This window comes from Macaca thibetana, chromosome 15 (assembly GCF_024542745.1).
Source record: "Macaca thibetana thibetana isolate TM-01 chromosome 15, ASM2454274v1, whole genome shotgun sequence".
Lineage (NCBI taxonomy): Eukaryota > Metazoa > Chordata > Mammalia > Primates > Cercopithecidae > Macaca > Macaca thibetana.
Window position 1 is genome coordinate 6,191,815 of NC_065592.1, and position 26,963 is coordinate 6,218,777.

The 26,963-nt window shown below is 54.1% G+C and overlaps 2 protein-coding genes across 7 annotated transcripts in view; one reads left to right on the forward strand and one right to left on the reverse strand.

Annotated features, from left to right (window-relative positions):
* The window catches only part of NTNG2 (netrin G2), an 83,618-nt gene extending 64,688 nt beyond the window's left edge, over positions 1-18,930 (reverse strand). For 2 of the 6 annotated variants that reach the window (XM_050760016.1, XM_050760012.1), the window contains exons 1-4: positions 18,638-18,785; positions 15,316-15,404; positions 14,821-14,953; positions 13,892-14,585 (exon numbers count right to left, since the gene is read on the reverse strand). In XM_050760016.1, coding sequence (XP_050615973.1) covers positions 13,892-14,104 — 213 coding nt within the window. In that variant the 5' untranslated portion in view covers positions 14,105-14,585; positions 14,821-14,953; positions 15,316-15,404; positions 18,638-18,785. Of the gene's footprint in view, positions 1-13,891; positions 14,586-14,820; positions 15,405-18,637 lie in introns of all 6 variants that reach the window. The other 4 variants (XM_050760014.1, XM_050760013.1, XM_050760017.1 and 1 more) reach the window with 4 other exon arrangements.
* MED27 (mediator complex subunit 27) overlaps positions 1-26,963 on the forward strand; it is a 443,188-nt gene that overhangs the window by 119,471 nt on the left and 296,754 nt on the right. The gene's annotated exons all lie outside the window — the stretch shown is intronic.

Genomic DNA, 26,963 nt, shown 5'->3' on the forward strand with positions numbered 1-26,963 from the left:
GCTATAGCTTAGGTTAAGGGCTTGGTATACATGAGGCACTCAACGAATGTTCGATGTTGCTGCTCTGAGGAGGAGAAAGATATAGAATCAAGACAGTTTGGCTACGGCTGGGTGCAGTGGCTCACGCCTGTAATCCCAACACTTTGGGAGGCCGAGGTGGACGGATCACTTAAGGTCAGGAGATCAGCCTGGCCAACATGGTGAAACTTCGTCTCTACTAAAAATACAAAAACTAGCCAGGCATGGTGGTGGTGCCTGTAATCCCAGCTACTTGAGAGGCTGAGGAAGGAGGATCGCTTGAACTTGGGAGGTGGAGGTTGTAGTGAGCCAAGATCATGCCGCTTGCACTCCAGCCTGGGTGACAGGGCAAGACTCTGTCTCAAAAAAAAAAAAAAAAGAAAAGAAAGTGAGTCCAGGAGTTTAAGACCAGCCTGGGCAACATGGCAAAACCCCATCTCTACAAAAATACAAAAATTAGCCAGGCATGGTGGTGCATGCCTGTGATCCCAGGTGCTCAGGAGGCTGAGGTGGGAGGATCACTGGAGCCCAGGAGGTCGAGGCTGCAGTGAGCCAAGATTGCACCACTGCACTCCAGCCTGGGTGACCGTGTGAAACCCTGTCTCAAAAAAAAAAAAAAAAAAAAAAAAAGAAAGTCCTGAGACAGTTGGACCTGTCAATTACAGGAAACCAAAGACTGATTTCCCTGAGGGTAAAGAGACCCGAGAGGGCAGAACCTGCTCAGGCCAGATGGTTGACCGAAAGTGACCACAGGTGGACTCAGGGTAATCTCGGAAGTCCCTAAAAGTGTTTGCAACCTTATCTGTGTGTGTGTGCGCCTCTGCATGAGCCCAGCGTTTGCACACACATGTGCACATGCCTGGTTCTGGGAAGAGCACCGTGGATTCTCAAGTGGGGCCATGGCCATTAAAAGTGAGAAGCTCCTGCTCCAGGCTTTTCTGGGTTGGTTCCCTGCCTTTCTCCCCTCCGGGTCTTCCTGGATGCTGGGAGGTTATTGCACCTCTCCTTTCTCTCTCTCTCTCTCTGTTTCCCTGAAGCAGAATCTGGGGGTACAGTGGGACTCTGAGGTTGACCTGCAGACTCCCTCATTTTACAGGCAGGAAATCTATACCCTGAAATGGGAATAGACTTCCCCGGGGCCACCCAGCTCCTGGCAGCCAGTGCCCGGGGAAGCCCCCGTCCCTAGGAGCTGGGCCCCAGGACAGTGCCAGTCCCAGAACTGTGGGCAAAGGTTTTGGATTGTGCCTGAGTGGGGACAGGGGCAGAGACAAGGTGCGCTCTGGATAACAGGCTTCTCCACCTGCTTTTGGCCATCTCTTGATCCCCGAGAGGGAGGGACGCCTCCCAGAAGGACACCGCCCCCACCGCAGGCTGGCAGCAGAGGACAGCCTGCCTTGGCAGAGGGCAGGAGCACAGTGGGCTCATCTCTCACTGGTCTCTTCTTCACCTTGTGCCCGACAGCAGACTTCTGCTCCGGCCAAGGGAAAATGCCTGGTCGTGTTTCATATCCTTTTATTTCCCCAGCCGACTCTTGGAGTCAAGTGGACGAATGACTTGGGCAGCAGGAGGGAGGTGGAATGAGGGGCTGAGGAGGCCCAAACGGTCCCCAAGATAAACTGCACTGGGAGAGAAGGATGCCAGGTCCTTGAAGACAGGCCCGAGTCCCTTTCCACAGCGTGGGCAGTTCTGGAACACTCCAGGGCTAGATTCACAGGGATCCACACCCCTGGATATTCCAATACAATTCCCTCCTGCCAATGAGACCCCAAGAGGTCAGGGGACCCCTCTATGGCCACCCAGTGAGATCCCAGCCCTGCTAGCTCTCAATTTCAGAACGACCATTCGGACTCCTGTGTGACAGAAGGCAGGACAGGACGGTGACGGAGGCCCTGGAGAGTGATCCTAGTTTTGGCCGTGCAAACTTGGGTCAGCGTCTCCCCCTCCCTGCACCTCCCTCTCCTCATCTGCACTCTGACCTGGCTCCGTCCTGTTACAAGCAGGCAAAAAGCTGCGCACATGGGGTGCTTTGCACAGTGCCTTTCTCTGAATCGCCACTGGTGTGTGGCACGATGGAAGCACGTGTGCCCCAGCCTCTTACTCATGAGGCTCCCAGGCGTCCAGCACACCACTGAGACCCACGCTATGATCGCCGGCATTGCTGCAACTGCCAGCGTTCCCGCCACCATCCTATCCAGCCTCGCCCTCCTGGCACAGAGCATTCTTTCTGTCCACCTTCCGTGATGCTGCCACCACAGAGAGGACCACGGCTGGCAGTTGGGCTTAGGGCGCGCTTTTGATCCCCTCAGGGCCCCCAAGATCCAGCTCTGAGCCGTGCCAGAGTCACCAGTAGTGACACATAGGCGGGAGCTCACCTAAGCCGGCTGGGAAGTGGATGCATCACCCTCACTGACCCTGAAGAGGCAGCTCTAGCCCCTGCTGGCTGCAGTGGCATCTGGGCAGGCATCCCGTGTCCCTTACCAGATGCTATCACATGAAGTCAGATCCAGGGCGTGTGTAGATGGACAGAGACCTGGTTGGGGAGGGTCCTCATGGCTCCAGTCTACCTCTTTGGGAGCCCTTGGCCTGGGGTGGAGCCTCCAGGGTCTGAAGCTCCTCATGGGGGCTCAAGGAAGTCACTCCAACCCTCTGGGCCTCAGTTTCCCCATAGGAAATGAGAAGGGAGAGGGATGGGTCTCATCGGTGGTTTTTTCTTTTTCTTTTTTTTTTTTTGAGACGGAGTCTCGCCTGTTGCCCAGGCTGGATGGAGTGCAGTGGCACAATCCTGGCTCACCACAACCTCTGCCTCCTGGGTTCAAGCAATTCTTCTGCCTCAGCCTCCTGAGTAGTTGGGACTACAGGTGCACATCACCACCACGCCCAGCTAATTTTTTTTTTTTTTTTGTATTTTTAGTAGAGACAGGGTTTCACCGTGTCGCCCAGCCTGGTTTCGAACTCCTGAGCTCAGACAATCCACCCGCCTCGGCCTCCCAGAGTGCTAGGATTTACAGGCGTGAGCCACTGCACTTGACCTGATTACTGGTTTTATATTGTCTTCACAGGAGCCCAGGACTTCCTGGGGGTGGACTGGGGAACTCAGGGGCCTGAGGCAAGGCAGAGGGACACCAGTCACTTGCTTCTGGGGTCCCCTTTCCCGGGAGCCATCAATTTTGCTGTACCATGCTTATCGATGTTGGGGTTTCTCTGGCCTTAGATAATCTCCAGCATGCCTTCTAAGTTGTGTGTCTCTATTTGAAATGATGGATAATTATCTTTAGCATTTATTAAGTACCTACTGCATGCAAGCACTGACTGTGCTACAAAGAAGAGGACAGAACAGTGCCTGGCTCTGTGGGAGAGGGACAGAGGTGGAGTGCAGGCTGAGGAGGTATTTGGAGGCCAGAGATAAGTCACAGCGTCTCCTTCCAAGGCCCCTGCTCTGAGAATCCAAGTCAACATCCCAGCCTGAAAGCAGGAGAAGAAAATGAGGGTGGGGAGGGGGAGGAGAGGGTAACCGTTTGGGTTTTTCCCCTCCTCAGGCCTCACTGTGGCATAGGCATTAAATGACTGGGATCTGAGTTTGAGTCTTGACTTTGCTCAGTTTTGGAGTCTCAGTTTCCTCATCTATAAAATGGGCACAACAGGAGAGTAATAGTTTCTACTGTGTGGATTATCCCGGAGGGTTCGATGAAGTAGTGCACATAGAATGTTCGATGCTTCAGAGGAATAGATTTGAGGCCGGGCTCGGTGGCTCACGCCTGTAATCCCAGCAGTTTGGGAGGCCGAGGCAGGCGGATCCCTTGAGTCCAGGAGTTCGAGACCAGCCTGGCCAACATGGTGAAACCCCGTCTCTACTAAAAATACAAAAATTAGCTGGGCGTGGTGGCGGGTGCCTGTAATCCCAGCTGCTTGGGAGGCTGAGGCAGGAGAATCGCTTGAACCCGGGAGGTGGAGGCTGCAGTGAGCTGAGATTGCGCCACTGCACTCCAGCCTGGGTGACAGAGCAAGACTCTGATTCCAAAAAAAAAAAAAAGAGATTTGAGAGTCCAGAAGTAAGTGCATAGATTATGCTCAATTGATTTTCAGTGAGGTTGCCAAGAACATTTAGTGGGGGACGAATAGGCTCTTCAACAAATAGTGTTGGGGAAACTGAATCTCCACATGCAAAAGAATAAAGATAGACCTTTTCCCTTATACCAGATGCAAAATTAACTCAAAACGGATCAAAGACCTAGATACAAGAGCTAAAACTATAAGAGTCTTAGAAGAAAACTATAAAAGTCTTAGAAGAAAATACTGCTGACCTTGGATTTAGCAATGGTTTCTTAGATATGACACCAAAAACACAAGCAACAAAAGGAAAAAATACATACATTGGAGTTTATTAAAGTTAAAATAGGCTGGGGGTGGTGGCTCACGCCTGTGGTCCCAGCACTTTGGGAGGCCCAGGTGGGCAGATCGTTTGAGGCCAGGAGTTCGAGACAGGTGAAACCCTGTCTCTATTAAAAACACAAAAATTAGGCGGGTGTGGTGGTGTGTACCTGGAATCCCAGCTACTTGGGAGCTGAGGCAGGAGAATGATTTGAACCCGGGAGGTGAAGGTTGCAGTGAGCCAAGATCGCAACACTGCACTCCAGCCTGGGTGACAGAATGAGACTCTGTCTTAAAACAACACAAAACAAAAACAAACAAACAAACAAAAAACAACTAATAAGCACATGATGGCTAACATCATTAGCCATCAGGGAAATGCAAATCAAGACCATAATGAGATACTGCCCCATGCCCACTAGGCTCATCCTAATGATACAAAACAAAACCAGAAAATAAGAAGTGTTGACAAGGATTTGGAGAAACTGGAACTCTCGTACATTGCTGGTGGGAACATAAGAGGTGCAGCACCTGTAGAAAAGTTTGGCGGTTCCCCAAAAAGTTAAACATAGAATTATCTTGTGACCCAGAAACTCCACTTTCAGGTAGACACCGAAGAGAAATGAAAAGGTACACACATACAAAAACTGGGACCCAAATGTCCACAGCAGTATCACTCCTAATAGCCAGAAAGTGGAAGCAGCTCAAATGTCCATCAGTTAGGAAATGGATACACAAAATATGGTGTGTCCACACGATGGCATATTATGCAGCCATAAACAGGAACAAAGCACTGATTCACGCGACAATGTGGATGAACCTTGGAAACATTTTGCCAGTGAAAGAAGGCTGTCACAAAGAGCCTCATACTGTCTGATTCCATTTGTACGAAATGTCTAGCATAAGTAAATTCATGGAGATAAAAAGTAGACTCGTGGTTTTCAGGGGCAGGGGAAGGGGATGGGGATGGGGAGTAACTAACGGGTGCAGGGTTTTCTATCGGGGTGATGGAAACGTGTTGGGACTAGGTAGAGATGCTAGTTGCACAACACTGTGAATGTACTGAATTGTATATTGTAAAATAGTTTAAAAGGCAAGTTTTATGTTAGACACAGTAGGACTTTTTTTTTCTTTTCTTTTTTTTTTTTTTTTTTAGATATGGGTTCTCACTATGTTGCCCAGTCTGGTCTCAAACTCTTGGCCGCAAGTGATCCTCCTGCCTCGGCCTCCCAAAGCACTGGGATTATAGGTGTGAGCTACTGCACCCGCCAAAACATTGTTTAACTGGTTAATTTTATGTTATGTGAATTTCACCTGAGTTTAAAAAATGTTTTAAAATCTTTTTAAAAATGCTTATTGCTATGCTGAGCCCGAGGTATATACATCTGGGATCCCTCTGTCTGCACCGGAGTCCACCGTTTTTTGTGGTTTTGTCTCTGACCAATCTGGATTTCCCTAAACTCCCAGAATGTACCTGGCAATCACCAGGGAACACTGAATGAACTGGTTAATCTAGCCAAACCCCCTGTTGCTCAGTTGGGGAAACTGAGGCTGGGGCGTATCCTCGGTCTCTCAGCAGCCAGGGCCTAGAACTCTGGCTCCCCGTGGCATTCATTCTGCTCCTATGCACTACCCCCTTCCCCGCCAGCAGTTGGTGTGTGCTCGGGGAATTAGAAACACATTTTCATATATTTAAGCAAATCTGCTGCTGATGAAAAACAAATCGGAACCTGCAAACCAAAGCCGAACAGAACCGGTTCCTGCATCATCTGCCGTTTCTCCCATTCCTCATCGCCCGGCCACTCCAGGAAGGAGCCCTGCATCAGCACTGGCTACAGGGACTCTGGCCAGGTCAGCCCCGGTCAGGGGCCACGGCTCAGTGCCCACGTGGTCCAGCCTGGTGAGCTCTGGACCAGCCCGTGGCGCAGGGCTTCCCTGCTCTGAGTTCCCACCATTGCCTCTCAGTTGCCCTCCTGCCCCTCTTGCTTCTTCAGAGCCCGTGGCCTAATTCCTCCTAACCCTAGCGAGCAGTCAGGAGCCAGACACAGAAAGGCTGAACCCCAGCTCCTACACTCAGTGGGTTTTGAGAAGTCTCAGACTATTCACCAGTCAGATGCACAGTAATAGACCTACAGGGGCTTGGATGAGGTGGAAAAGGGGTGCGGACTGTCTCCTGTCTGTCACCCACACACTTTCCTCTCGAATCATCCGGCCCCCTTCCCTGCATCTCTGCACCAACCATTCCTTCCGCCCACACCCTCACTCTCCTGACCCTTCCCATCCTGCAAGGCCCACCTCTGAGTGCACAGCCTGTGCCTCTGGCTGTGGGTTTGGCCTGTGGGGTCCTCTTCTGTCCCTCAAGCTAAATCCTAGAATTAAAAAAAATAAAAATGCAACTTTTTTTTTTTTTTTTTGAGACGGAGTCTCGCTCTGTCACCCAGGCTGGAGTGCAGTGGCACGATCTTGGTTCACTGCAACCTCCATCTCCCAGGTTCAAGTGATTCTCTTGCCTCAGCCTCCCAAGTAGCTGGGACTACAGGCGAGCGCCACCACACCTGGCTAATTTTTGTAATTTTAGCAGAGACAGGGTTTCACCATGTTGGCCAGGCTATTCTTGAACTCCTGGCCTCAGGTGATCCACCCACCTTGGCTTCCCACAGTGCTGGGATTACAGGCGTGAGCCACCACGCCTGGCCCTTTTTTTGAGCATCCCTTTTGTGCTGGCACCCAGCTTGAGGGCATCACACACCTGGTCTCATCTTATTCGTACACATTTCCTTTGAGGTTGTGTCCAGCGCCATGCCCAGTTTCAGACCAGAAAACCAAGGCTTAGTGTTACCAGGGACTTATCCCAAGTTCCACATCCCAGAAGTGCGAGATGTGCCCGAGTCCCGTCTGCTCCCTCCGGAAGCCCAAGTTCACAACCACAGCATGGTGCGACCTGCCTGCCTGTCCATCCATCCGTCCGTCCACTGCCTGCCTTGTTGCAGGTGGGATTGGAGGCAGCTTGTGATTATACCCACAATAAATGAGAAACAGGGAAATGGAGTAAACATCAGGGCTAGGGAGCATAGAGGAAGACAGCCCAGGAAGGTGGGGATGTGCAAACCAGAAAGGTCTGAGGTCTGTAAGTCTCCGATATTCTTTGGAAAGATGTCCCCGCTGGGCCCTTTCGCATGGCTACCTGCCTTCCACGGGGTGTCTGGACTCGACCCCATTCCCTCAAGGGAAGTCAGAAGCAAGGATCTCACTCCGTGGGCCCCGGACCTCGGTCTTCTCATTGTCTACTGCCCAGGAGGGAGACTTCACTGTGCAACAAGATGTCATTTCACGGAACTATTCTTGTCCTAGGCTGGGCCCTGCCTCGGGCATTTCAAGAGACTGAGTGGCTTTAACGGCTGGTGAAGCTCAGGCGCCAAAGTCACTTGCAACTGACTTAAGGACAGAGCTGTGCAAACCTCCCGGCTTCATCCAGTTGCAAATCCCACAGAACAGGGACTGCAGAGGTGAGAATCAGGGGCTTCCAGGGTCTCCTCTGTTGTGACCCAAACCCCAGTTTTTCCTTCAAGACTCAGCCCTGGCCGGGTGCGGTGCTCATGCCTGTAATCCCAGCACTTTGGGAGGCCGAGGCAAGTGGATCACGAGGTCAGGAGATCAAGACCATCCTGGCTAACAAGGTGAAACCCCATCTCTACTAAAAATACAAAAAATTAGCCGGGCGTGGTGGCAGGCGCCTGTAGTCCCAGCTACTTGGGAGGCTGAGGCAGGAGAATGGCGTGAACCCGGGAGGCAGAGCTTGCAGTGAGCCGAGATCGTGCCACTGCACTCCAGCCTGGGCGACTGAGCCAGACTCTGACTCCAAAAAAAAAAAAAAAGACTCAGCCCTGATCCTACCTCCTCTGAGAAGCGTTCCTGGATCACACCATGTTTCCTCCCATGCATCCAATCATTCAGGAAATGCTTACTGAGCACTGATCAAGCCCAGAGGGAGGTGCTGGGGATGCAAAGATAGCGAGACAGCCCTGCCTTTGAGGAACTCACAGTCCAGGGGGAAAGCAGACATCTAAAGTTAGAGAATTGGTCCCAACAGCCAGCACGCAGTGAGCACCTACTATGTGCCGAGCATCGTGCTCATGACAGTCTCCTATGCACGTTCTATTAATAGCTCCCATTGGAGAAACTAAGGTTCAGAGAGGTTAGGTCTCACATCAAAGATCACACAGCACGGGATTCTAAACTCTCCATCCCTAGGGCCAGAGCTCTTCACTGCTAGGCCAGTCAGTAAGCAGGGTGATGACCAAACGGGGCCTCCTCACCTCACTGGGCAAGGGAGTCAGAGAAGGCCTCCTGGAGGAGGAGATGGGATCCAACCTGAACCTTGAAAAAGGAGCCAGGGTTATCTGGGTAGAAGCGGAAGCCTTGAAAACAAAGGAAGGAAGGGGCAGGCCTTCGGGTGGAGGAGACAGCACGGGCCAAGGCTGGAGCGGCCGGGAGAGCTCATGGGCAGGGGCACGCCCTCCTCCTTCCCCAGCTCCTGTCATATCAGGTGCTGATGTCACCATTTGTTGTTAGCTGGGCATTGTCTTCAATGTCTGTTGTGTTTTCTCTTGTTTTTCGCTTCAGTTCTCTCTAGTCATCTCACTTTCCCATCACAACTGCGCCTGGCATGAGGTCAGACCTGGAAACACCTACCAACTGGATGGGTGTGATGGCGAGAGGAGGGAGGCTGCGGCCAGAAACACAGAGGGGGAAGGAGGCCAGAGCCATTGGGCTGGTCAGCTCTGCATTGTTGGATGGAAACATTTCATGATCATCGAGGTCCGGCAGGAGGCAGAGTGTCTCTGACCTTGATTCTGCATGTGGTGTTCAATGTCACGGTGGGGAGTGGCTCGAGGACTCCAGGACCTGCCTGCTCTCTGCATTCATCAGCCCAGCAGACCCCGTGGGGGGGGGGGGGAATGGAACCATTTGCTCTGCAGCTGGGTAAACTGAGGCACAGAGAAGCTAAAGCAGGTTCTAACTGAGTAAGCTGTGTGTTCAAAGATGCACATTCACAGCCTGCCCTCGGCTTTCCTGTCCACCAAAGCCGAGATGCCTCTGTATGCTGGAGACTCCAACATGGGCTGAAATTCGGATGTTCACCCATGTCAATGTGGAAACATCAAGCTTATCAAGATTGGATAAACAATAATATTCAAGCCTCACACTAGAACAGAACTCACAGTCTCCGCCAAGCACCTTCCGGTATGTTGTGAGAGACATTTCGTCTCCCAGGAAGTCAGTGAGGTGGGCAAGGCAGTCACGATCATACCCCTTTTACAGATAGGGAAACCGAGGCTTGGAGAATTTGAATGACTCACCTCAGACCACCCAGCCCCCAAGTGACAACACTGGGATGTGAGCTCAGGGCTTCAGATTCCAGGCCTGTAGCTCTTGTCAGGAGCTAGTGCTGCCTCTCTTGGGTACCTTCCACTGGCTCCTGTTCAGAAGCACAGATCCCCCGCCCCGCCTTGGTAAGCGAGGCTCCCAGCTCCATCCCCCCATTCCCAGGACCCCTGCTGCTCTCCTGTTGGCTCCTGTCTCCCCTCGGCAATGCCCTCCCCTTAACCTGCACAGACCCCATGGGACCCACAGACCTCTGCCCCTTTGTCAATGACAAGCTTCATCCACCACTGTGGACCAATCCCACCCCAGCGCTCCAGAGACTTCCTGTTGAAAGGCAGATTCTGGCTCAGCAGGTGTGGGGCGGAGTCTAGGATTCTGCACCTCTATCACGGTGAGGCTGCCTAGGCAGTAGCTGTCTCCGTCTCTCTCTCCTGCCCGTCAGCTTGCCCCTGAGTCTCGGGTGGCTAGCTTTTGTCTTCAAGGCACAAAGGAAGGGTTTCCCCCTTCCTGTCATGGGAAGCCCAGGTGGCCAGCGGGAGCCCTGCCTTGCGCTAAGGGGTACCTCCCAATGCCAGTCATGCCCTCCGCATCTCGAAGGGGTCCTGCAAGCAGCTGTTACCCTGTGAGGGGCTGAGACGCCTTTGCCCGCCGCCCTTCCTGCTTCCTCCCCGGCCCACAGCCTTGCCGGGCTGACCTCTGGGGCAGGCCCTGGGAATTTGGGTGGGGGCAGCTTCTCTTCTCCCACAGCCCTCATTGCAATTTTGTCCTTGCCCAAGAATCCTCGGTTGAGAGCTCATCCCTATTAATTCTCATTGTGCATTTAGAGCCAATAGGTTTTTATTTATTCATTTATCTTGTCTTTCAGCCTCCTCCCCTTCCTTGCAAGGCTGGAATTTACAATTCAGTTCTCAGGTGGCCTTGCTGAAGGACAAGAAGCCTGGGAGAGAGACAGGGTCTGCATCCTGCCTCTGGAAAGGCCATCTGCCCCGGGCCCCTCTTGTACCCTCAGAGTGCAGCCAGGCTTGCGCTCCCGTAGGCTGGATGTTAGGACACACCTAGCACCCGCTGCAGAAGGGGCGAAGGAGAGCAAGGACCCATGGGTGATGGCAAGGCTAAGCTGGGCAGGGGGCATCTGGCCGCCATGAGGGCGCCCCCTGGTGGCTGGTTAACAACAGCTGCTGGGGCTTAGGCATGGAAGCTCCCCCGCCCCGCCTACATCTTCCACCTGCTGCCAGAGACTAGAAATACAAGGCGTGGAGTCCCCAAGGCTGGGGAGAGGCAAAGGACTCTGGGGAAGTAGAGAAGCCAGGAAAGTCACCGAGGCCATAATCACAACAGGAATAAGCCAGTGACTAGTATTGCACATTGAATACCTACTATGTGTCCACGTGTACCATGGCAGCATGGCCGGGCTGCGCTGTCCCACCAGCACCGTGACACTCCTAACATTATGGCTTCTACTGGGCAGAGGAAGACAGTGAAACTCAGAGAGGTCAGAAGTTGAGAGAGGGGAGGCTGTGCCGCCTGGTGGGTGGGCATGGGCCTTGGCCACGGGCAGTTCCCAGCCTGCCTTCTCAACAAAGTGACCTTGGCAGGATTTAGGCAACATTTTCTAATCCCTAAGATGAGATTAGACTAGGACCCACCTCAGAGCATCCTAGAGATGATTAAATGAGACCTGCCCGGACCCTCCCAGGGAAGCCACAATAAACTGTGACATCAGGGTTTGAATCCAGATCTGTCTGGAAGTAACCATCCCCTCCAAAAGCCACCCCTCCAAAAGCCAGCCCTCCAAAAACCACCCCTCCAAAAGCCAGCCCTCCAAAGCCAGCCCTCCAAAAGCCGGCAGCCTGCCACGGAGGCCTCCCCATTCTCATCGGATGCACATTTGTAATCAAAGCAGAGCCGGATGGCAGCCCATGATGAAATATTTAAGTCCATCAAACAGGTGGCGAGACACTGAGGACTCGCCCATGTGGTAGATTGTGGAGGGTCTATTCTTTCTCCCCTGCCTTCCCCACCTGTCTGCCCAGGAGAGGAACAGGGGGTGGGATGGGAGAGTGCACTCTTCCAGACCCCAGGGCTTGAGGACGGCTGCCTGGGATGAGGCTCTGCCAGCACTGGGACTGGGAGGGGTGACCACCTCCCCAGGGCAGCTGCCCACTGCGCTGGGTTCTCTGTCTCAGGGTGGGGGCGGGGCAGAGGTCCAGGGCCAACGACATCTTAGCCAGCTTTGGCCAGGAGAGGGCCTCAGACTTGCCTCTGAGGGTCATCTCCCCACCTCAAGCCCTCGACCCAAAGCTGGTCCTAGAATTATGATTTAACTGCTCCCCCAAGCACATTGAGGCAGTGATTAATATTTAAGAGAAAAAATACAGTCAAGACTCTAATACAAGACAGAGGTTGACTGTGCCCGGGAGTGTGTAGAGAACCCTCCCACCGGCTCTGAGATGTGGATGGAGCACCAGCCCCCATCCTGGCTTTCCTCCTGGCTTCCAGAGCCCAGCCCCCTTGCTTGGCCCTGCGGTCCCCGGGGCAGTTATGACCACAGACTATCCAGCCCCAGCTCCTGGCTTTGTGCCACCTTCTCCTTCCCTCCCTCCCTCCCTCCCTCTCTCTCCAGCTGGCCCTGGCCCAGCCACCACCCACAACGACAGCCTCATCGCCACTGACAAGCCCAAGTAAGAAGCTACCTTCTTGGGCTGACTGCCCTGTGATGCGAGCAAAGCCGGCCCATGAGATCGAGTCCTCAGGACTCTGAGGTGGGGGCACCGGGTCAGCCCCACCATAAGCCCGGAGACCTGGAGGCTCCTCCAAGGACATGCAGAGGCACAAGCTGCCTGGGGGATGGCATCGACCCCCTCCTGTGAGTTCCTGCAGCCTGGCTGCCCTACCCGGCTCTGCCCTGCCTTCAGGGACGGCCTCCAAAGCACTGCCCAGCGGGAAGCAGCTTAGCTCAGAGACACTGGAGCCACTCTAAGCTGGAATCACAGCTTCGCCACCTCCTGGAGCGTGACCTTGGCCAGATGCCTTCACCCACCACCCCTGGACTGCCTCAGTTACCCCACCTGTATGACCGGAATGACAGTGGCTAACATCTGCATGCGCTTACTCTGTGCCAGGTCCTATTCCGAACGCTTTACCTACATTAATGAAACCACAAACTCCTCACAATGATCCTAGGAGTATGTGCTCTTAGTGTGCCCATTTTGCAGATGACAGAACAGAAGCCCACAGACGTCACTGGGTCAGAGCCCTCCCCTGACACTCCTTCTTTATACAACACAGAATCCACCTGGCTGGCTGAAGGGAGGACTCCTGGCAATGGCATCAGGCTCAGCCCACACACTCAGGCAGCTCGCGTGCAACCATCTCTGCTGTTGTTGTTGCTGTTAACATTACTTGAGTACTGAAGTACTCCGTGCCCCTAGGACTACTCCTTCTCTAACTAGGGAGGCAAGGGACAACGCCTGAATGTCTGCCTTCCCCGGACTTATCTGGGGGCTATCGCCATTGCATGTAGGAATGGAACTGGAAGGGGACCCAGCTGCACTGTCTGTCCCGGCCTGACCCCCAACTTCCTCCTTTGTGAATCCCCTCTGAGCCTCCGTCAAACCTCCCCATGCAAAGGGCCAGCTCAGTGCTTGGCATGCTCTAGCTTCATGGTACAGTCTGCTGGATTGGATTGAGGGGGCTAAGAGGTTGCACTGCAGAAAGGATGAACAGAGGGGTATCACGTTGCAGGTAGCATCTCGCTCACTCACCCAGAATGCTGACTTCCTACACAGGAGGTGAGGCTTACCCTCAAAGCTGGGGAGCCGAATACTATGGGCTTCCCGAGGGAACTAATCTAGTGGCCAGCTGGCCAAGAATGCCCCTACCCCAGAGAACAATGGCATATGACCCCAGTGTCCTCAGGGTGGCCTCTGTTTTGACACATTTCCAAGGTGGGACAAAGACCTGGTCCAGGTCTGGTCCAGGTCTGGTCCAGACCTGGTCAAGAGGCAGAAAAGTCAGCCTTGCATCTCAGTCCCCCGGCTCTGCTCATCCACCCCAAGGATCTACTCCAGACCTCCTCCCACTTGGCCTGGACAAGCAAAAGAGCAGTAAGTGGACTTACATGGGAGCAGAACCTCTCAGGGGGGTCTCCGCACGTGATGCCTGAGGGTTCCACCTTCACCTTGACGTAGTCCTTCAAGCGCATCACCTTGGGCTGGCAGGCGTAGAACTCCCAGGTGGGGCCCTCATCTGTGGTCACCCAGGATTTGCAGATGTCGTAGTCCCCAGAGGCCAGAGGGAGGCAGTGCAGGAAGAGCGCCAGCAGGTGCAGCATGGCTGCGCAGTCCGCAGGGGCGTGGCCCAGAGAAGCCCTGGAGAGGCAGCGACGGGGTCAGGCGGGACTTGTGGCCTCAGCATGGAAATGCCACATCTACCAGGCGAGGGTGGCCGGGTGTCCCAGGGACCCAAGCACTGAAGCTTTGCAAACAGCGAGGAACTTGTTGTTTCCAAAAGGCCGATACGGAAAATTCAGAGCCAGTGTTTCTCAGACCGCTGATGGACAGATCAGAAAGTTGCCCACAACTTCACGTCCTCCTAACCTTGTCATCACACCTCCCCCGGAGGTGAATCTGATCAAATCAGGCAGACTCTCAAATTGTGACAGTGGATGGAAATGGGATAAGGAGAAAATCCGCGGGATCCTGCATGAGGCCGGATCAGATTGCTTTTAATTTTTGTCCTTCCAATCAATCCAGGTCTTTAAAGGGCTCTTAATGGGTGACGTGCTCAACACCACTGCAAAACAACCCTCCAGCCTGCATTGTAAAGATAAAATAAAATCAGGAGTTGGACATGTTAGCTGGAAACATGTTCCCTCTTTGGGACTGGACTTGGGTTCTCAGACCAATAAAAGAGATTTCTTTCATATGAGCTTAAGGTGGCAACAGCTGTGTGACTGGACTAGAATAAAAAGCTACTGAGGTGCTAACCGGGGAGAAGGCTATTTGGCTCTGCTTTGGTGGGGGCCGGCACTAATGGGGCCCAGCTGACCTTGGCTGGTAGCCATCGGCAACTTATTATGAAGTTTCTGAGATCTCAGCTCTCAATCCATCCAGGTACCTGGGGTCTGGCTTGTCTTTCATTGTAAGAGGGGAGGAGAGAGAGAGCTCATTAGCAACAACACCTGCAACAAATTAAAGAGGGGGAGAATAGAGACGTATAAGAACAAAAGCTCTCCGGCAAAATGTGCAAAAAATGAGGTTGCATTAGCAAAGTCTCCCGAGAAAACTGGGTTATTTTTATTAATATCAGAGTTGCACATTTGGAGATCGGGCATGTTCTTTAAAAGATGATGCATTTTTCTCTCATTTATGGGAGGGTTAGTTCAGCAGAAGTGCCCCTGTTTGGGGGTCAGAGACTTTTGAAAGCATCTCCAGGAGCCACGATTTAATGGTTGCTTTAAAATACCGTGACTGTCAAGTCAGAAAGTCAAAGTTGTTGAAGGCAAAGATGAGAATGTAACTATAGGTGCAGATGAGCCCATACCTATATGTACAGATGAACAGAGTGCCCACGTGCTGGCCAACCACGAAGAGCCAGGCACTGAGAAACAGCTCCCCAATCATAGGCACAATCTGAAATGGCAAATTTAATTTTTTTTTTTAACTGTAAGAAACTAGGGATACTGAAGACTGCCAAAGAGGTGACACTGTTTTGTGAGTTCAGATTTTTCTGATCAAGGCCAGCATTTTGCAAATCATTCTTAGAGGGTAGGTCTATAAACAGGTTACTATTATGATTATTGCTGTGCTATTTTAAGCTTCTGTTAATTATTTAAAATCAAAATAGATATAACTGTTATATCAAAATAGATGCCAGTTACATGAACGTTACATCGGGAAATAACATGACTGCAGTACTGTGGTGTGTTCCAGACACTGGATACATCACCCGGAGAATCCAAGTCCAGCCAGCATGGGATTCTGGCCAAAAATATTGGCCAATAGGGCAAAGGTTACTGCAATAAGTTACAGCAGAAGTGCCTGCATGATTAATTATTCTGGTTACTATGCCTCCAATGATTGCATTTGACTTCCCAAACCGCCCCAAATGTCCAGTCTGAGCCTGGCTCTCCCCTGACATCCTCTTCACTTTCTGTGCATGCAAGGCCCCTGAAGAGTTAACTGTGCTTCCATGAAACTCCATTCTCTACCCAGACAGAAAAACGCTCCTGCCAAAAATGACAAACCGAAGTGGCGGACACTTGCTGCCCTGAGCACCTCAGGCTCGGAGCAGCCCCCAGCCAGGGCCCCAGGGCTCCAGGCATGGGACTCATTCATCTGCGTTAGGGCGACCCCTGCCCCTCTGTCTGGGTGAAGGGCCGCTGATGGAGATGAATGAGAACCCAGCCAGGACCATTTTCCCCGTCTCACCTCTGGCTGTTTAAAGAGGAACCTGTTATAGAGCCTGCCCGGCCTTGAAGGCGCTCCTTGCTAGAAAACTCTCAGAAAGAACGTGCCCGGTGTCTATTTTTGCAACCTGAGAAAATGTAGTAAAAATAAAATAGCGCGGCCGGCAAAGGTTTGGATGCCACTACCCGAGCTCGCGCTGCCCAGAGCACAGCACGTTCCTAATTAATTCTTCCAGCAGTCGACTCCCAACTGTTCACTAACAGGTAGGGAGCTCCTGGCTGCTGGGACAACCAGGACGCCCGGCTGCGGCTTGCAAGGAGGGCGCAGCTGCCGCTTTCCTTCAGCTGCAGGACCCGCGGCTGCTCGGGGCTTGCAGGGCGCTGGACGCCGCCGAGCGCGGGGAGGCAGCGAGGCCCGGAGGCCGGCAGGCTGGGGCGAGCGGCGCGCGCGGCGCAACTCGCAAATCTATTAATTGCAGTCCTGTTGGTTTAAATGCCACGCATTCCCTGGAAAATAAATAAATAAATAAAAACCCCCTAACAACAACAAAATCTGCCAGGGGAAAAATGTGTTTACAACTAGTCAATCAATTGGGCGTTGCTGGCATCGCAGGGGGAATTATGAGCTCAGCACACGAATATTACAGGCGGGTTCTGCCAAAAAGAAAAAAGAGAAGGGGGGAAGAGACACAGGAGTCCCCGGATAACGAGGAGGAGCGCAGAGAGTGAGGAGTCGGCAGGGAAATTTTCAGAGTAAAAGGCTGCATCCCGGAGGATCGTTTTCTCCGTGGAAAATTTATCTTCACCTGATATTATTAAGAAACTGCAGCTCCCAGAAACAAATAGAATCAATGTGCTTTATTTTCTTTTAAGAGTCCTCAGGAACCGAGGGGGGCTGATAGCCAGGGTATTAAAACCCGAAAATTAGATTTTATCAGGATTTCTGAACTCAGATTTCTCTGTCTTATTGAATTAGCGCCTCCCGAGCTGGCTGGGCTCGCCAGCAGGTTCCTCTTGGAGTTGCCGGCTGCGCCCTAGCCGTGTGGGAAACTTGCCGCGGCGGGCGCGGGGCCCCTGGGGGCACCGGAGGGAGGGCGCTGGGGGCTCCTGGGACTGGAGGGGACTCAGCCCACCCCGGGGTTCCCTCTCCCTCCTCGGCAGGGGCGGCGGATGGGGGTGAAATCTGCCTTCGGGGGAGGGTGGGGGTTGCCGGGAGGGAAAGGAAGCTTGGCCGGCGGGGTCACCTTCCCGTCCTCCGCCCCGGGCGGGGTCCAGCGGGCGCCCGGCGCTCACCGCAGCCTCGGCGGGCGTCCTAATTCCGGCGGCCCCGGTGTCCCCTGCTCCGGAGCGGGCACTTTATCCGGCCCCTGGGTCCCCGCCCGCAGGAGCCCTGGAAAGTTGGGCGCGGGAGGCGGGGCGCGAGCATCCGGCCTCGGGGTGGGTCCCGGCGGGCGGGGTCGAGGCCGGGGCCGGGGTCGAGTCAGTGCTTCGGGCCGGCTGCGAGCCTGGGACACCGACGACCCGGCAGCCCCGCAGCTGCTTTTTGTCTTCCCAAAGTTGCGTGCAAGCCACGGGAGCAATTAATAATTAAGCCTGTAATAAAGGCCCGGCCCGGACTGAGGTGCCCCCTTTTTCGGCACTGCCTCACTTAATTAAAAGACACCGAGCAGGGCGCCCAGGGAACTAGTTGGATCCTTTGCCCCGGCGCTGTAGCCTGCGGCGACCCGGCTGCCGCCGCCCCCCGCCCAGACGGCCAACTTACTCCAGAGCGGGCGGACCCTAAGAGCCCGCGGTCCTCTCTTCCCGCCTTCCCGCCGCCTCTGCTCCCCCAACCTGCGCGCCGCTCAGTTCCAGGTTCGACTCCACGCCGGCCCCAAGCCGGTGCCTGCGCCCCCTCACCTCCCGACCCCCTCCCGGCGCCAGGAGAAGTTTCCAGCCCCGGCCGGCCGCGGGAGTTTCTCTGTGCAACTCACAGGCTCCCAGTTTGCAGAGAGATGGGAGGGCACGGGATGGGGGTGGTTCTAAGCGGTGGCGGTGAAATTGGGGTGGGGGAGAGGCGCGGGAGTAGGGTTAATTTCCTTTTTCGAGACACATCCGAGCATCCTTGCAACATCCCTCCCCGACACACATAGACACGCACACACACACACACACACACACACACACACACACACGAAGGAAAGGACCCGGGGGAAGCCGGCCAGAAAGACAAGCTACCCCTTTAAGATGCTGCTAAGAACGCACCCTCACACACCCCTCTGGGGCGACTCCAGTCCTCAGCTCGTAGCAGCCGCCACCAAACAACTTTTGCATCCGAGCCTTTGCCGGGCCGCTGTAAGTGGCTCCCGGGCCCGGGCAAGCCTGCATGGTCACCGAAGCCCTTTAAAAATGAAACCAGCCTGGCCAAGCTGCAGCCTCTCCCCCGCCCGCCTCCCGGGCTCTCCCCGCCCGCCTTACCCCGGCTCGGAGCGGCTTCCCGGCGCGGAGACCCGGGAGAGCCGAGGACCGCCACCCTCCGGCGCTGCGCCTCCCCCCTCTGGCTGGCGCTGGGTGGGGGCGCGGGCCGAGGGCTGCAAGCCGCTGCTCCTTCCCCGCGCCGCTCCCGCCGCTGTGGCCGCCGCCGCCGCCGCCGTCAGATCGGGGCCGGGGAGCCCTCCGGCCGCCGGGGGGGCCGCCCGCAGCCGTCCCGGAGACGCGGGCCGGGGGAGGGGGCCGCCCGCGCTGCCCGCATCGCCCGCCCGGGAGGAGCGGGAGGTCGCCGCTAACAAGTGCAAACTTTTTGGCCCCCCTGGGCGGCCCGGGGAGGACCCGCGCTCCGGCGCCGGGCGGCCCCCGGCCCGGGTGGGCTTCGCGGCGGCTCGTCGGGGAGCCGGGGCATCCCCCCGGCGCGGCGCGGGCCAGATGGCGGGCGCTTCACTGCCCCCCTGCACTCCGCTCCAAGTTAATGCCGAGGCTAAATCCTCTTGCCATCACTCACGATCACCATCGGGGCTTTTATCTCTCGGTCTGATCCGGGCTGCGTAACTTCCTCTGTGTGGCTTTAACACACCATCCCACCACGGAGCAACGGTCTTCTTAAAGGTGCAGGAAGGAAATACTGCGCGGCTCGGGGGACGCGCCACGGCCCGGGGAGGGGCGCGGCGAGCAGGGGAGTCCCCGCGGGCCCGCGGCCAGGGTGGCCCTGGCAGCCTCTGGGGGGTCGCTGCCTAAACATCGCCTCCCGGCCCGGGGGCCAGCGGGTCCCTGCGCCCAGAGCGCATCCTCAGCCGGCTCCGGTCAGGCGCAGCCGGGCTGCAGCTTCCTTTTCCAAAACCCGGGGGCCTGCTGGGGTGCCAGCACCCATGGGTGTGGGGGCTGCCCCATCGGCACGAGGGAGGGGGGCCAAGTGAGTCAGTTCCCCCACCCCCCACAGCCAGGGGCTCAGGGCTGCTCCTCGGTCTCTCCCTGTGAAGTGCTGCCACCCAGAAGGCCCCAAGCAGTGGGTACCGGGGTGGGTGGGTGGATTTGGGGAGATGGGGAGGGGGAGCGATCTGAGCGCACAACCAGAGCCTGAATACCAGCTGACACATCGCCGCCTCCACCCTGATGGGCCCTGCTTTTGACGAAGCCAAGCCAGCTCTGCAGAGAGTGCAGAGTAGGGGGGCAGGAGGGGCCTGGCTAAGGGGTTCTCTGCCTCCCTCCCCTGCAAGCATGGGAGGCAGGTGTGGGAGGGCTCCCGTAGCAGCAACCCAGGGCAGAGGCCACCCAGTTGGCAACATCACATCGGGCAGCCCTGTACTCTCCGACCCCCGGGTGGTTTCCTACCAGGCTGCCTCCCAGGGCTTCTGAGAGAGTTTCCACATCTTCCAGAAGCACATGTGGTTTTCGGACACTCCTGGCCTCCTGGGGTGGGCTCACTGCAGCCTTGAGCAGCCAGCACTATCATTTGGATGCATCAAGAACAAAGGGCCTGAGGACAGACAGAGAGAGAGGCAGAGAGAGAGAGAGAGAGAGACCAGCCCAAGGTCATAGAGGGTGTTGGGAATGGAGCAAGACATGGCACCTCAGTGCCCGGCCCTGCTGCCACCCTTCACCTCCACCTTAACCCTTCCCTGCTCTCAGCTGCCCTGAAAACTGGAGAGGGAGTTATACTGCTGAATAATATTTAGAATATTGTGACATAACAGGCAGAGGATGCAGAATTAAAGATTGTCATCTGCTGTAGTAATAATAGTAATAATAATAATATATTTATTGAACACCTGTTTTATGCCAGACTCCATGCAAACCAGCTTGTGTGCATTATTCACTGAATCTTCGCCAGAGCCCAGTGACTTCACTGCTAGTAGCAAAGCCTCAAGTTAGAGATGTTAAGTAACTTGCCCAAGGTCACATAGCTAAGGACTCTGGCCAGGGAGGCAGGGCTCTTGGGTTCCTGAGTGATGCTCTGTCACTGGCCTGGCTGGCTGATTAACTTGGAACACGGCCCAGATTGCTTTGGGGCTCAGTTTCCCCATATGTGAGATATGAATGGTAAATCCTTCTTTCTTCAAAGAGGGGTCAAAACAGGGCCATTGTGTGCCTCTACCTGCACACGCTCTCAGATGCCTACCACCGGAGATGGGCCTATCCCACCAAGCAGCTCAGGAAGGCAGACATGGGCCAGCCCCTAGTTACCTGTTCTATGCAGGAGGAAGCTCCTTGGGAGAAGAGAACAGATCTTAGTGGCGTGATTTTTAAGCACCCAGCCTGCAGGCAGCAGTGAAGGGCAGGGTGTGGGGCTCCTGCACAGGGTGAGTGATGACCAGGGTCAGCCCTCAGCCTGCTGTCACCCCAGGGCAGGGTCATCAATCCCTGGGAACCGCCCTGCTCCTCCATCATCACTGTGGACTGGATGCTGTCGGGAACAGCCAAAGAGATGGAGGGGCCGCTTCTTATTTGTAGTTCATCTAATCACAGCAGAGGGACCAGGGGTGCCTCCTCCCTAGCACTGCCAGGAGGGTTTCAGTGACCCGTATGCAAAGATATGTGCCACTAGAAACAATTTTTAACGTGCCTCCCCACCAGCCCCCACCCCCCCAATACTCCCTGCCTCTGCAACAAGCTGATGCCAACAGGGTTTTTTCGGGGACCTATGCCAGAAGCTGTCTTCTGGTCTCATTTCCAGACCCCAGGATAATGGAAAGAGCACTGCACCGAGAGTTGGGATAATGGGCTTTTCTTGGCTCAGCACTTACCACACTGTGTGTGGCTGGGGGAGATCCCTTCCCTGCTCTTGGCTTCAGTTTCCCCATCTGACGATGAGGGGATTTGCCCAGGAGGGTGGTCCCTGTGCTATGATCCTGAGTTGACTGCACTCCACGGCAGCCTCCAGGAGACGATGTTCCTTTCAAGTGAACCATAAAGCACTTATTTTCCAAGATAGGGAACAAATAGGATTTCGGCCATGCGGGGACCAGGTGGTTGAGGGACGTTCATTTTTAAACTTCATTAAGGTAGCTTCTGAAAAATGACCTTTTTTCCAGCCATGAAAAGAAGCTGAGCACCAGGGGCAGGAAAGTGTTAATGAATCTCCCCGAAAATAACCGCTGGCTCCCCTCTCACCAGCAGCCTAATCATCCTCTTCACTGGTGGGATTTTGGCTCCAATGCACAGTTTTAATTTGAATTGTGTATGTGGAATTTGCTATCAAAAAGCATCTGCAGAACAATGCATTTAATTTTATTCCATCTATATTTTTTAAAAGGATTTGTATATAACCATACATATATATGATTATATCCATATGATTGTATACAAGTCCACTATATATACGGACACATCCATTATATATGTGGACAATGAAGATATACACCAAAGTATGAACAGGGGAGATGAGGGGGGACCAATGGGCTTTATTATAGATATCCTCTCTGGGTTGCTTGACTCCTTTACAATGAGGAAATATGCATGGTATAGATGAGTAACAGGAAATCATAAAGTCACAAGCAAAAATAATCTACTAGCTTTGTAATGAGAGGTAACAGATGAGGTCCAGGCCCTCTGGGGACTTCCAAGAGAAGACACGTCCTGACGCAGACAGACAGAAAAAATGAGCTCACATTGCTGATTTAAGTCAAATGCAAGCTCAAAGGACACCCCTACCAAGTTCTCACCCCTCTCCTCGCTCACTCTGTTCACTTATGCCAGGCCAAGATTTTGATTCTTTGAGAAACTCTTTGTCCCCTTGACCTTGAGCAGTTGAGATGCAGCTGTTAAGGAAGTGGTAAGATCCTGTGCCCGGGACCATCTAGGGGTATTCAAGACGTCCTGGGGCCCCTTCTACTGCCAAGGTAGGGGAAGGGGGAACCTGCAGCCTTCCCCAAGTTGACACCTCCAGGCAGTGGCAGAGGCTGCTAGAAGCAATCTGACCCCTCCCTGTCAGTCCTCAGCTCTAATCTCTAGACCATACTCCCATTAATTATTATTACTGTATTAATCATACATGTGATTAATTCAGTAATGGTGATTCATAATTGATTGCATTTTATATGGCGCCTTTCATCCACACATCTCCCAAGATGTGCACTGCCTACAACAAGAGACACATAAAGCGGAACGTGTTCTTTGCTTGCCTGCATTTTGTTGGATAAACTTCTCTTCGGAGAGGCAGGGGGCTAATGGCCTTCCAGCACACGGAGCTTGCCAGTCCCAGCTCCGTGCCCGTCTCCCTGAGTACTGCAGCTCAGTAGTACCCTGCCTTGCCTAGTGGCAGCCGTACCATAGGAGTCATGCAGATCCCACCCCCTTGGCAGGCAAGTCGGCCTAGGCCCCAGGCTGCCGGGCAAGGCCAGCCTGCCCTGGCTGGGAGGCAGTGCTATAGAGGGCTTGGATGAGGGCCCTAGAGCCTGACTCTCTGGGTATGAGTTGTGCCTCTCCCGCTAATTAGCTGTGCGACCTTGAGTAAGCTACTTCCTTCTCTGCCTCACTTTACCCAAATGCAAAATGGGATTATAATAGTCTCCATCTTCCTAGAGTTATGGTCAAGATCAAATACAACGATAGACAGAAAGCAATTTCGAACCTAGCACACAGTAAGTGCTCGATAAACGTGAGCAGCAATTGTGGAACCTTAGGCCTGGTTCCAGCACCAGCAGTTCTGTGACTCAACTGGTCTCTTCCCTGCTCTGGGTCTCAGTTTTCTCAGCTGTGAAATGGGATGGTGGCTGAACCTTGTTGGTCCTTCCAGATCTTAAATGAGCACCTAATACAGTCACAGTTGAAATCTGGGGCTTCAGGGTCAAGCAGCCCTGGGGTCCCATTCCTGGCTCTGTGACTCACCTTGCCAAGCCTCAGTTGTTTCATCTGGAAAATGGAGGTTAGAATGTTCTCCAATACCTCGGCTTGGTCTAACGATTTAGTGAACTAATGCTTGAAATCAATTTGACTCCTAGAAAGCGCTTAACACAAGGTGGCTCTGGTATTACACACTCAGGCACGAAGCACAGCAGTTTACTGACGATCTCCAATTTCTGCTTTAACCACCACTCTGTGAAAGAGACTCTTATCCTGGCCATTCTTCAGACGAGAATCCCGAGGTTGAAGGATGTGTCCTGGGTTATCCTGGGAGGGCAGGGCTCCTATTTGAATCCAGGCCTCATGGTTGGGCTCACTGATACATGGTCTCGGTCCCAAGCTTATCATTCCAAGATTGTTTCTTCCCAACAGACCTGGGAGGGAACCAGCATTGCAGTCTCCACTTGCCAGCAAAAGATACAGGGACTAGCTGGGCGCAGTGGCTCACACCTGTAATCCCAGCACTTTGGGAGCCTGATGTGGGCGGATTGCTTGATGTCAGGAGCTTGAGACCAGCCTGGCTAACATGGTGAAACCCTATCTCTACTAAAAATACAAAAATTAGCCAGGCGTGGTGGTGCGTGCCTGTAGTCCCAGCTACTTGGGAGGCTGAGGCATGAAAATCACTTGAACCTGGGAGGTGGAGGTTGCAGTGAGCTGAGATCAAATTGCACTACTGCACTCTAGCCTGGGTGACAGAGCCAAAAAAAAAAAAAAAAAAAAAAAAAAAAAAGGAGATACAGGGACTGGGAGCTGGGAGTGACTTGGTGCCTTCTCCAGGGCTCGTGGCATGTGAGCCCTGGGCAGTGAGAACAGCCCCTGTGGACTGGGTGGAAATACTACTGAGCCACCGTGCCTTTCTCTGCAAAGTTTCTTCCACCGGGAGCCTGGCTGGGATCCCTCCAATCCGTGAGTTCCCATGGAAATGTCTCTTTCCCGAGTTCCAGCAGCATGACAGGGAGAGGAAAGCAGCAAAGCTCAGCCCAGAAGAGTCCAGGCTCCTCCAGGCAAAGCTGCTCAGCTCCCCGGGGAGGGGTCTCTGCTGTGAGAAGGAAGCCCGCCCCCTCCACCCTCCACGGAGCAGCAGAGAGCCAGGGATCGCAGGCAGCCGGTCTGTCATCTGGAAGCCCCAGAGGCAGGACCCACTGCTGCTCACTGCCATGAATTCCGGAGTCTCTGAGGACTCCTCAGGCTCAGGAGACAGGATGCAAAGGAGCCTTGGCACCCCTTTCTCAGTGAGAGTGGGTAACTGCCCAGTCCTGCCAGCTTCGAGCTCAGGACTTCTGGGCATTTTCTGGGCAATTGTGGGCTACCCACTGAGTACCTACTGTGTGCCAGCATCCCCCAGCCCTGGGGATGCCCATGGTGAGAGATCCACTGGGTCCTGCCTCTGGGGTGCAGCAAGTCTAGTGGGATTATTCATATCACATCGACCAGGCTGCCTGTGCACCTCACCTAGGTTGTCTAAGCACCTACTATGTGCCAGACACGGGCCAAATCAGGGAGGCGGTGCAGTCTGAGGAAGTGTGAGTGCGTATAAGGATGCATATGCACATACACATGCATGCAGGCAGAGTGTGAGCGTGCTGGCCTGGCGGTGTTGCCAAAAACACTAGACAACACAAAGTCGATGGTGGAGGCAAGTCCTACCTCTCAGGATAGGAGACAAGGAAAGCTCAAACTAGGAGTGCCAAGAGCAATCCCCAGGCTTGGTGGGAACCCAGACCTCCACTCCCACCTCTCTGGGCCTCAGTTACCTCATCTGTCAAGTGGGGATAGTCATGGCACCTACCTCCTGGGATTGTTGGACGGATTCACTGAGAAAATGTGTAGGAATTGCTACAGGTAGTAAGTAGGTGCTCAAGAAATGTCGGTTCTGATTAGTCATCATTGGCCAAGTCTCTCCTCTGGCCAAGGCTCTCTGTTCCACGGTGATGGGGAGTCCAGGGGAACACCACTCCGTGTCAGAAGAGCAATGGGGTTAGACTATCCAGTGTCACCTGGCCATCAAGCCTGGGAAATAAATGGGAACACCAGCCGCAGCTCTCCTCCCAGCCACAGTGTCTCTTTTCACACATAAGCAATTCAGAATCGGCTCTTGGATCTGAATCTGAATTTCCATCCTCACCCCGCCCATTCCCCTCCTGCTTTTGGGACAGTTTCTCCCAACTCCCAATGTGGGAAGCTGGAGAAGTTGTGGAAGGAGCCGCAGCTGGCTGAGCCACGGAATCTTTCTCCTGGGTCCACCTGATCCTCTCGCCAGGTGTGCAAGCTTCTCACAGGCTCCCGTTTGGGGCAGCAGGGGTGTGTGGAGGTGATTGGGAAGAGGTTTGCATCAGCAAGGAGAGCAGGAGCTGGGGAAAGGCTGCAATCAGAAGGGAAAACGCATTATCAGCGGGAGGAAGCTGCTTCCCCCTCCCACCAGTGACTCCTCACCTAGAGGAAGACATCTTTCTTCCTTACTGGGCAGGTGATCTGGGCCTCCAGGACAGCAAAGCAGATGTGGCCTTCCTCTCAGACATGTGCTGGTCACTAAGTAATTGACCCAGTTATAGAACGACCTGCTCTGCGCCTCAGCCCTCTGCCTCCCACTGCCCTGGGGAGCTCATGGCACCGGCCTTCAGAGCACCGCACCCCCACCCCCGCTCCCCTCATCATTGTCTTCATTCAAAAAGAGGCCCATGTAGGCCCCACCCCAAAAGCACCCACTTGCAACCATGCAAAGTCCTGCACAGATGAACGACAGCTGTAGGCAAGCCGGGCACAGCAATCTTTGTAACGAAAGGCAGCTGAAAAATCTGAACGACGACCCACGACGAGACAAACTGATCTACAGAAAGGTATTCCCTGGCTGCTTCTGTCCTGATCTCACGTGCACATTCACACACGCTGTGTTGTGGGCAACCATTTCCTCATTAAGTTGTCACCATTGGCATACAAACTCTTGGTCCATCAGAGCATTGAATTCTGAGTCCTATGACCTTGACCCTGACCCTTGCTCTGAATCCTGCCAAAAGGAAACAGTGATATTTCCCCAAACATCCCCACGTCCGTGCTTTCCGGCAGTCCAGGCTGTAAGACACGGTGAGACAGAGTCCGTCTCTCTTCCTCCTCCTACCATACTCTTGGTCAATCTTTTCTATTCAAAGGAAGGCCTTGGGATCAGGGCTCCCTAGAAGGTAGCAGGTACCATTGCTCACATAGTCAACTCTTGATCTTGGGAACCGGCATGGATTTCTCGTTTCATGACGCTCGACCTAATGGATGGAGACAGCTCCAGCTGCCACTGGTCTCTCGCTCTGTGGACTTGGCTGGCCGCTGCCCATGACCTCTAGGATGTCCACACTTAACCCAAGCTGCCCCCATTTCTGTGGGTGGGACTCCTCCTCTTTCTGGGGGTCCTGGTGAGTTGTCCCCCCTGGGGATTCCTCACAGGCTCTTCTGCCTCCCATCCCTACCCTTCACTCCT